The 10,047-nt window shown below is 42.6% G+C and overlaps 1 protein-coding gene across 1 annotated transcript; it reads right to left on the reverse strand.

Moving 5' to 3' along the window:
* Positions 1 to 2,233: 2,233 nt before the first annotated feature.
* LOC310867047 (interferon-induced protein 44-like) lies at positions 2,234 to 7,033 on the reverse strand. The gene is made up of 7 exons (XM_083776840.1): positions 6,534 to 7,033; positions 6,407 to 6,455; positions 5,710 to 5,905; positions 4,448 to 4,600; positions 3,402 to 3,573; positions 2,782 to 2,882; positions 2,234 to 2,637 (listed from the first exon to the last, which is right to left on the reverse strand). Exons 1-7 carry the CDS (start codon positions 7,009 to 7,011, stop codon positions 2,449 to 2,451), a joined length of 1,338 nt encoding a protein of 445 aa, XP_083632966.1. The 5' UTR covers positions 7,012 to 7,033; the 3' UTR covers positions 2,234 to 2,448.
* Positions 7,034 to 10,047: the final 3,014 nt, after the last annotated feature.

Genomic DNA, 10,047 nt, shown 5'->3' on the forward strand with positions numbered 1-10,047 from the left:
AGGAGGGTGGCACTCGGTGTGTTCGATATAGGTACGCTGACCGCCCTGCCAATACAGACTAATAGGCGAGTGCGCTCCCGGTGTGCAACTGTGGATTTCCCAAACGAACCCCGTTTGAAAAAAGTAGCCGGAGAGCTCGGACAAAAATGCTTTTTATTAAAGAACGCGGGACGCAGCAATTCTAATCGCTGGCGCTGCTACTAACTAACACCCGTGGGACACTTTGTGAGTACTTTATATTTGAAATCTGAATGTTTATATATACGGAAATCTTGTAAATGCAGCGACTGCAAAAAACAGGGCAAAGTTACTGCATGACTGTCATGATAATTATCATGGCAGTCATGTTCCAGGGCTAGTAAGAATTAAGCAATATCGGCAACTTAGCTGACGTGCGACGGGGTGTTTTAAAAATAATAATGTGTTTATGTTCGACACATGCTGCACGGACGCGTCACCATGGCAGCCAATGTCGCCGTAGGCTGTTTGCTTAACGATTTTGACTGCGACAGCGTCAGAGCTGCCGTACTTCCGCATAACGCCGCCGTCCTGAAACAGTCGTTGCTTAAAGTCCCTATTATGGAGGGGACTGCGTCCACCTCTTCAGCTTTATCCAATGGAAAGCATTATGGAGGGGACTGCGTCCACCTCTTCAGCTTTATCCAATGGAAAGCATTATGGAGGGGACTGCGTCCACCTCTTCAGCTTTATCCAATGGAAAACATTATGGAGGGGACTGCGTCCACCTCTTCAGCTTTATCCAATGGAAAGCATTATGGAGGGGACTGCGTCCACCTCTTCAGCTTTATCCAATGGAAAGCATTATGGAGGGGACTGCGTCCACCTCTTCAGCTTTATCCAATGGAAAACATTATGGAGGGGACTGCGTCCACCTCTTCAGCTTTATCCAATGGAAAACATTATGGAGGGGACTGCGTCCACCTCTTCAGCTTTATCCAATGGAAAACATTATGGAGGGGACTGCGTCCACCAATTCAGCTTTATCCAATGGAAAGCATTATGGAGGGGACTGCGTCCACCTCTTCAGCTTTATCCAATGGAAAACATTATGGAGGGGACTGCTTCCACCAATTCACCTTTATCCAATGGAAAGCATTATGGAGGGGACTGCGTCCACCTCTTCAGCTTTATCCAATGGAAAACATTATGGAGGGGACTGCGTCCACCTCTTCAGCTTTATCCAATGGAAAACATTATGGAGGGGACTGCGTCCACCTCTTCAGCTTTATCCAATGGAAAGCATTATGGAGGGGACTGCGTCCACCTCTTCAGCTTTATCCAATGGAAAACATTATGGAGGGGACTGCGTCCACCTCTTCAGCTTTATCCAATGGAAAGCATTATGGAGGGGACTGCGTCCACCTCTTCAGCTTTATCCAATGGAAAACATTATGGAGGGGACTGCGTCCACCTCTTCAGCTTTATCCAATGGAAAACATTATGGAGGGGACTGCGTCCACCTCTTCAGCTTTATCCAATGGAAAACATTATGGAGGGGACTGCGTTCACCTCTTCAGCTTTATCCAATGGAAAACATTATGGAGGGGACTGCGTCCACCTCTTCAGCTTTATCCAATGGAAAACATTATGGAGGGGACTGCGTCCACCTCTTCAGCTTTATCCAATGGAAAACATTATGGAGGGGACTGCGTCCACCTCTTCAGCTTTATCCAATGGAAAACATTATGGAGGGGACTGCGTCCACCTCTTCAGCTTTATCCAATGGAAAACATTATGGAGGGGACTGCGTCCACCTCTTCAGCTTTATCCAATGGAAAACAGGCAGATGTCTTTTTTTTTTCTTTTTTTTTTTACAGGAACTGTGAAAATAGAGGAAAGAAGTATGCATCATGAGGACTGATCTATCAGAATGATAGAGTACGAGTCAGAGCTCCCAGAACATGACCATATAATATCCAATTATCCAAACCCAGTGCCTTTATACCAAGGAATAGCACCAACTACCAACATACCAAAACCACTATATTGGTAAGAAAAGGAACATTCAATCTCTGATTAGAATAAGATCGAAACCAAGGGACCATTAGAAAATAAAGAGAAGGCACTGGATAATCTCAACTAAAAGCAATTTATACGAGTTAGGTTAAAGTCTAAATAACTTTTCACTTTGTAAAACATGGCATTGAAGGTCAAACGATTTGTGACCATTGCTGCATCAACTATAATAATAATAATAATAATAATAATAATTAAAAAATAATATTGGTGCTTAGTGCAGAAAGGTTGGTTCCTTTGAGCTGCGTTCTAACAGTAATTATCCATTTCTATAATGTCCAGAGTTTAATCATTTCTATAAATGCCTGTATCGTATTAGAATTGGGGGGATGAATAATAGCTATTAGATAGATAGATATTTCGACAGAGAGTCCAAATGTATTCAGACTCTTTGACTGTGAACGGATTCTTTTAAACTTCAAGATCGCTGAATTTGTCGTTGACTTCATCAAAGTAGTCATCAGCGAAGCGCAGCATCTGGTTGACGGCGCTGAGGAGCAGGATGTCACAGCTCTGGTCCACCTCTATCTCCTGGCTGTAGTTCTTCACAGGAACCACACAGGACAGAGGAACGCCCAGACGCTGGCTGGCCTCCTGGAGCTGCAGCAACACAGCACAACAGATGGACGTTAGCTTAACTCAGTGGTTCCCAAACCAAGCGTCCCTAAATTATTTTGGGGGGGACACACTCAAGCTCAGTGAGGTAGTGTTGGTTTCCTATGGTTTGTCTTTGGTAGAACTCACCTTGGTCTTAATGTAGAGGCTGTGATAAACATTGGTCAGGTCATCTGCCACAGCGGAACAGGCTTCATCCACTTTAGTCAACAGGAGCAACTGAGGGATCCCTGGAGAACAGCACCACAACAAACATGTTCAACAGCTGTAAAACATAAAGGACCCCAGGCTGTGCAATTGTGATACTTTTGTTTTGTAAACCAAGGACTATATACTACTATATTAGTATGTGATAGAACATTGACATGATGTGATGTACACTGCAGTATGTGATACAATGTAATTGATGTGATGTGATGATGTTCTGTTGTTCCTTGACCACTGGTTTATACTTCATTGTACACCAGTATCTCTGAAAATAGCCGATCTACAAGCACACAACACATGGCATTGAGACTTTCTTCAAGTCACAACGCCTTACCATTTATTTTGGGAGGAAGCTTCACTGGGGGAGATCTTTACATTGATAAGCCTGAAATATACTATATATGGAGTGCCTAAAATAGCCGATCTACAAGCTCACAATGTGTTGCAGTTGAAACGCATAATAAGCTTATTTTGACTATTTTCGAGACGTGCAGCGCTGCATAATTTGGGCCTTAGAGTGATGCTGCGTTTGACCAACTGACCGGCTTGGTTGACCTTGATTCGAATGGCGGTCAGTTTGTCCTCCAGCTTGGAGGGCATGATGGAGATCTTGTTGGCGTCGATGACGTAGACCACGCAGTGGATCCTGTCCTGAAGACTTGGACTCTTCTTGTAGGCCTGGGCCTCTGGTTGTAACGGAACTGCAGAGTTGAACTGTGAAGAGCAGGGGAAAGAAAACACATTCATTTCACTCATGACTGACTGAATGATATTGATTTACTGCAAGTCCTATCTCTCTAATGCCCTATTTAAAAGAAAAAATATGTTTTTCACACTTTTAGACCATATCCGTGGTCATCATATGGGCATATACCTAACAATGGATGCCAAGAAAATGGGCAAATTCTCATTTCTGTCCATGAAAATATATTTTTAAGTACTTCCTGAAAACGAAAATGTGCTGCGTGATGACGTGTAGACATACACATCGATAAAAGCCAAAAAAAAATGAAGAAAATGAAGAAAATAAAGAACTGACATCCAGACAGTGTACTTGTTTTAAACTTAATCATAACGCTAAAATATGTATATAGGTTGTCTACAGGTTAGAAACAATCTGCTGACTTGTCCTCATGTCTCACTGTCACTTTTGTTTACAGGAAGTCACAGACTTTGAGACCCCATAGCCTGGAGGGATGTGATGCTCTGATTGGTTCAGAAACTTCAGAGCCAACGTTTCAGGCTAAAACGACAAAATAAAATGTCCACCATTTCCGTTTCCCTACACCTTTAACCCATTCTGACCTGAGATCAGATTCATACGAGGTTTCCACCGGACACACACTGGTCTGACGAACCCATCAGTCGTTCTTCGATTTTTCAAAAAATAGCAGACCTACAAGCTCGTATAGCGCCACTCGGTGGCGCGATATGAGCTTGTAGATCTGCTATTTTTCAATAGCTAAAGCATAACATGATGCCTGGTCAGAATGGGTTAATGAATGATGATTGAAATAAGATGATCCTCTTCAACAAAGTAAAGTAATAACCACAATTAGTATTTTGCTAAAACTTAGAAATGATTCACCTGATATCTGTCTGTAATGTGACCTCTCAAAATGCTGCTTATGTCGTCCACATTAAGCCCCGCCCCCGTGGTCTCCTCCAATCCCATGGTGTCACACAAGATGATTGGCAGAGGTTTGCCCTCCTTTCCAGCTTTAACGTGGTAGGTGCGAAACTGTGGGATGTACAATGGTCAAAGTTATCACGTTAGGCAGATGACCAACCAGCCTCCACATACTTGACTCACTACTAAAGGAACTCAACATATCAAACATGAAATTTAGAAGAATTGAAAGCTGAGGAACAAAAACACAAAAGGAAAACAGTGACCTTCACCGTTGACTGCATCAACCAACTCCATCCCCACATTGATGGGACATCCCAGTGGGACTACCAGTTCACATGCTTGGGCTGTTCTGTTCACGACTTCTCAGTAACGTTAATGAGCAAATGCTATTTGTCTCCACCAGCCGAAGGCATGGGGAGAGTATGTTTTGCACTCCGTCCGTCCGTCCGTGTGTCCGTGTGTCCGTGTGTCCGTGTGTCCGTCCGTGACCAGCTAATCTCAGCCACCATTAACCCGGTCGATGCCAAATTTTGCACACACACTCCCTGGATGCCAACCATGAACCTCTGCCCCAAACTTTCCAGAACGGCCTGTTATAGCGCCACCAGGAGGCCGCTTTGTGCAAAACAAGTTTTTGCACAGTACACCTACAGATTTTGTCCAAACATCACGCAAATTGGTACACAGTCTCTCTAGAGCCATTCAACCAAACCGCTCTTTCAGATTTCTCAGACTCCATCCTGATTGGTTAAGATTGGCTTCCAAAGTTCACAGGAGTGCTCAGTTTCAAACAAAATGCTGCAAATCATGAACACATCGCGAGATTTCCGTGAAATTGTGCACCCACATTCCCACTAGGCCGAGGACGAAATGCCACATGAACAATTTCAACTCAGCCTCAAGGTGGCGCTATAACTGGCCCAAAAGTGTTTTTACCTCTAACTGCACGGATCTGTGGATAACTTTCTATGCCAACTCCCTAGAGGCCAAGGAAAAACCTTTGCCTGGAATTCTTCACATCTGCTCATCCTGGTGGAGACCTGTGCCCAGTAGGGCACTTTTTCTAGTTTCCTATCTTATCTGTGTGAATATGGGATGAACACATTTTATTGCCTGGCATTCATCTGTGCCCTCCTTGTCAACCAAGAACATTAGTTCACACTCTAACCCACAACTACGGTTGTGGGTCAGTTACGTAGCAGTGGGCAGAGAGTCACCTGGGTGGTGAGGCTGGTGCCAGAGCTGCCAGCCATGGCCTGGTTGGTGACACGTCCTTTGAAGACGGACTTGATGGAGTTGAAAAAGCTGGACTTCCCTGCTCCCACTGGTCCAATGAGCAGAACCCTGATCTGGGACACAGAACTGATGATAGGCTTGTAGGTCTGTATGTGGTCCAGCAGCTTTCTCTTATTCCTGTGGAGACCAGTGTTCAACAGATTAAACATTTAAGCATGTTTCAGATGCAATGTGTGCTGATTTCTTAACTGTCGGGGGCCTCGGCTGCTATTTTTAATGTGGTTGCGTGCACACACACACACACACACACACACACACACACACACACACACACACACACACACACACACACACACACACACACACACACACACACACACACACACACACACACACACACACACACACACACACATTTAACAAAATGTGGTGTTGTTCTTGCAATGCTGTCAAGACCTTTTCTTTCTACTTTGGCGTCATGTATATGAACAATCAAAAAAGTTGGAAATATTAAACTTAATGTGGTGTCATCATAGGCTAATGGCACGACTATCTATGATATGAAAACATGGCACTTCATACCCAGTAAAGTATTATATAAATAAACTACAGTATTACAGTAGGCCTATATGGTATGGTTCCATTTATATCAACAGAGACTAATCCAGAGTGACTTACTCAGAAGTCCAGTCTATGTTCCTCCAAGGCTTCTTCAGGGCTTTACATTCTGTTTAGAACAACCAGACAGTTAGACAGTTAATTAAAACACAGAACCATCATGTTTACATGTTTGTATTGAACTCACCTTCGACTTTGTAAACTTCACATTCAACCAGCTGCAGGTCGTTGCCATGCATTTCTGCGGCCGTGCAAGTATTGTAATACGTTCCAGGATTGCTGTACACAACAGCTGTGGTACCATTAACAAACATAAGATCTGGCCCTCCAAAATGAGGGCCAGAGTCTCTGTTCATTAACAGTGCATAAGTAGGACTAGTGACTTGATATTTCTTAGCATTTCCCCCGTTAAAGGTGAAAAGAAAAGCCATGGCATCGTTCCCCCAAGCACCACTTTGATTAAAAGATATACTGGTGTATCCCCCAAAGACGTGGCCAGAGCCATTGTAGCCCACGGACAGAGTGGGCCCCTGGTCGTCACATCTCTGGTGGAACGCTGCTGCACTGTAACCATGGACTGAAGCCTTGTAGAGGAGTTTCAGGGTCACGTTTCCTAGCTGGGAGCACAGCTCCCTCTGCTGGGCCTTGGTCAGCCTGGGATTCATGGTGGGAGAATGGTCCAGTAGGTCTGGATCCTCTGATTGAACACAAACAGATAGCCATTGCAGTTAATAACTTATTTTATCAACAACTTTATGATATCAGGAGGAGCGCTAGAGTCAAAGTAATGAGCAAATTAGTTTGTTGTCGTTTGTTTAAAAGCTAGCTTTTATTGCTGTTAAGGTAAGTGTTAAATATCAGTCAGTGTCTCCCTATGCTACTCAGCAACATTGACAGGTGTAGCCTGCCTTCTTCTTGAAAGCCAATATGCCCGTCAGAAACGTACTTTGTGTTACAATGTGCCAGAAGTGTACCTCCCAGCCCTGGCAGAGTAGTTCTGGAGTAGTTCCAACGGATTGTGTGCCCCTTCTTTTTCCCTAGTGGGACTGATCGAGGGTAGCTACTGGGACGTAAGTCGGGACTTGATCACTCCCGGCTGGGTCGCCTGAGTGAGGGGTATGATGTTGAGAGACCCGAAACCCCGTGGACCTCAGGATACATCACTGAGGATACGTCCCAGGTGCATCCATGCGATGTTTTTTTTGTTATATAATAATAATACTAATACAAATAATAAAATAATAATAATAATCCCTTTTACTCCAAAGTGATATGCTATATAAACCATCAATTAAAACATCCAGATGTTTGTTCTGACATTAATTCAATCTGACTGCCTGGCAATTAAATGTGTCCACATCAATTTAGTTTTTGTAACATATCAGCAAAAGTTTCAATTAGCCTAAAGCAACCTTCATTCTACATACAAAAAGAAAAGTAGATATTGTTATTGAGCAAGATGATTAAACTGCTTCTTTTCAGAATGTTTGGCTATTTTTGTTTCAGCTCTTCTCAATCTCATTGCAAATCTTTGATCAATCTGGTCATTACATTTAGACATACCGACATATTGTAGTTTTATATAGGCCTATATACACAGATAAGAACATGACTTATATTGCATTATTATGGGGCACAGGGGCAGCACCTTAAGAAACCTCCCCACCGCTCACATTTTCAGTTAATTCTAAAAAACGAAACTTAACGAGAAAACAATTAACACTCTCGTAAAATATTATAGTACTATACTGCACCGTCGCATAATAACTCTCACTGTCTCTCAGTTACACCATTAATATAAAGAAAATTGCATAACAAAGGATATGTAAATGGTAGCGGCCTGGCTATATAAGCCAGACGCGAATCAGCCTTTGGCACAAAAGAAAACACGACAGTGTGATATTAGCCTGGCTGTATTAGCCAAGGCCTCCCTGCTCGGGTTTCAGCATCAAGTGCTGGATTGGGAGATGCTTCACACTACATAAGGGTGCATAAGGCTTCTTACAAGTTTAGTTTAAGTTTAAGTTGCACATAGTTATATAGACATGAGAAAACAAGACAGATTTTTAAACATAGTAGGGTATAACAACATGTACTGTAGTCTGTCTTGACTACATCACTCCCGATGTAGCCTAACGTCACAAGGATCTCTCATTTCTGGGTGTGTAGCCTACGTCACAAGGATCTCTCCTGGACTGGGACATTTCTGGGTGTGCAGCCTACGTCTCCTGGACTGCATCACAGACTCCATCTTTTCTTTCTCCAGAAGTAAAGTGTTGCTGAAAAATGTCCTGACCTTTTTGTACACATTTTGCTAGTGGAAAGTAAAGTTGCAGTTTCATTCGCACGCATCCCGATTGAAAATGCACCTCCATTCCTGCAAGTATTTCACAGCAATACGAATGGAAGTGCATTTCACCAATTCATTCTGAAAATGAAATGCAAAATTCCAAAATGATGAATCCTAAAATCATTTATTTATGCCGTCAAATAAAATGAAATACTAGCTTCAATGTATCACTGACACTCTAGCACCTGTCCAGCCCACTATATTGCAGTTTGTACAATCGGTTATTGATATGTAAAGAAGACATTTACATTATTTACTTTTTACCAGCACCCCGTTTAGAGAGCTCTGTCACTGTCTATCAGACCGAACATGTCGTTATAAAAACAACATAATCTAGCCATGCATTAAAGATGAAAAAACTGACAACAATGTTAACATGTTAAAAAACGGGATATGACAAGAAAGTCTAAAACAGTTACCATACCATTAAATGTGAGATGCTGCAGTAGTTGTGTTTGTGTCACAGAGGGCCAAACATTAAGTCAGGTAATGTCGGTTAAAAAAAATAAAAAATAAAGTGCAGGGAAATAATTCCAGTTGTTACAAAGTTCCAGTTGAGGTGAAAAACAAAAAACTATTTTAAAGAGTCCTGCAGGGTGGTTCAGAAAGCAAAAAAAGAGAACCTGTGTAAACCGTGTGTGTCGCACAGCGGAAACAGCACATCTAAAACACACGACACATCGCAGCCAGGGGTAAGAGGGAGGCACTGGAGTAACTCCAGAGAGGTTTATTTGCCTTCATTTTTTATTAAGGTACAAAGTACAAAAGAAAATACGGGTCCTGTATTTCTTGTACTTTGCACGGTAATAAAAGAAAAGGCAATAAACCTATATCCAGAGTTCTTCCACTCAGAGGCCCCTTTCCCACCAGGTTGGTTCCAAAATGGGAACCGGTGCAGTTCTTTTTGGTTCTTAGTCCATGAGCCAGAGCTCCAAAATTGGAACGTTAATTATGAATTGAGAGTGCAGAACCATACCTATATTAGATTGTTATCACCATAAAACTTCCCCAATTGAGTACTTACACGAAGACAATGATTTATTGTATTACACATTTTACATTTTTAAATATGCAAATGAGGCATTATGTAGGAAAATATGCGAATATCGAAAATATGAAAAGGCTACTACTGTGGAAGAGTTATCATGTATTAATTTACTTGTATTGATCCTATAAACAATTTAATATAGGTCTAGTTTTCCCCCCCAATTTTGGAGCTCATGGACTAAGAACCAAAAAAGAACTGAACCGGTTCCCATTGGGAACCAACCGGTGGAAAGGGGGTCTCAGTGCCGCCTACTTAAGCGCTACACACACCGTCTGCGAATGCCGCGCGTCAAAACAGCTTCCG

Source organism: Protomyctophum parallelum (genome assembly GCF_964188405.1).
Source record: "Protomyctophum parallelum genome assembly, chromosome: 1".
Taxonomy (NCBI): Eukaryota; Metazoa; Chordata; class Actinopteri; order Myctophiformes; family Myctophidae; genus Protomyctophum; species Protomyctophum parallelum.

Coding starts and splice junctions, on each gene's coding strand:
- LOC310867047 (XM_083776840.1), bottom strand. CDS start 7,011: ATGAATCCCAGGCTGACCAAGGCCCAGCAGAGGGAGCTGTGCTCCCAG. Junction 3,574..4,447: donor ACATTACAGACAGATATCAG/GTGAATCATTTC, acceptor TGCTCTTCACAG/TTCAACTCTGCAGTTCCGTT. Junction 2,638..2,781: donor GCCTCTACATTAAGACCAAG/GTGAGTTCTACC, acceptor GTGTTGCTGCAG/CTCCAGGAGGCCAGCCAGCG.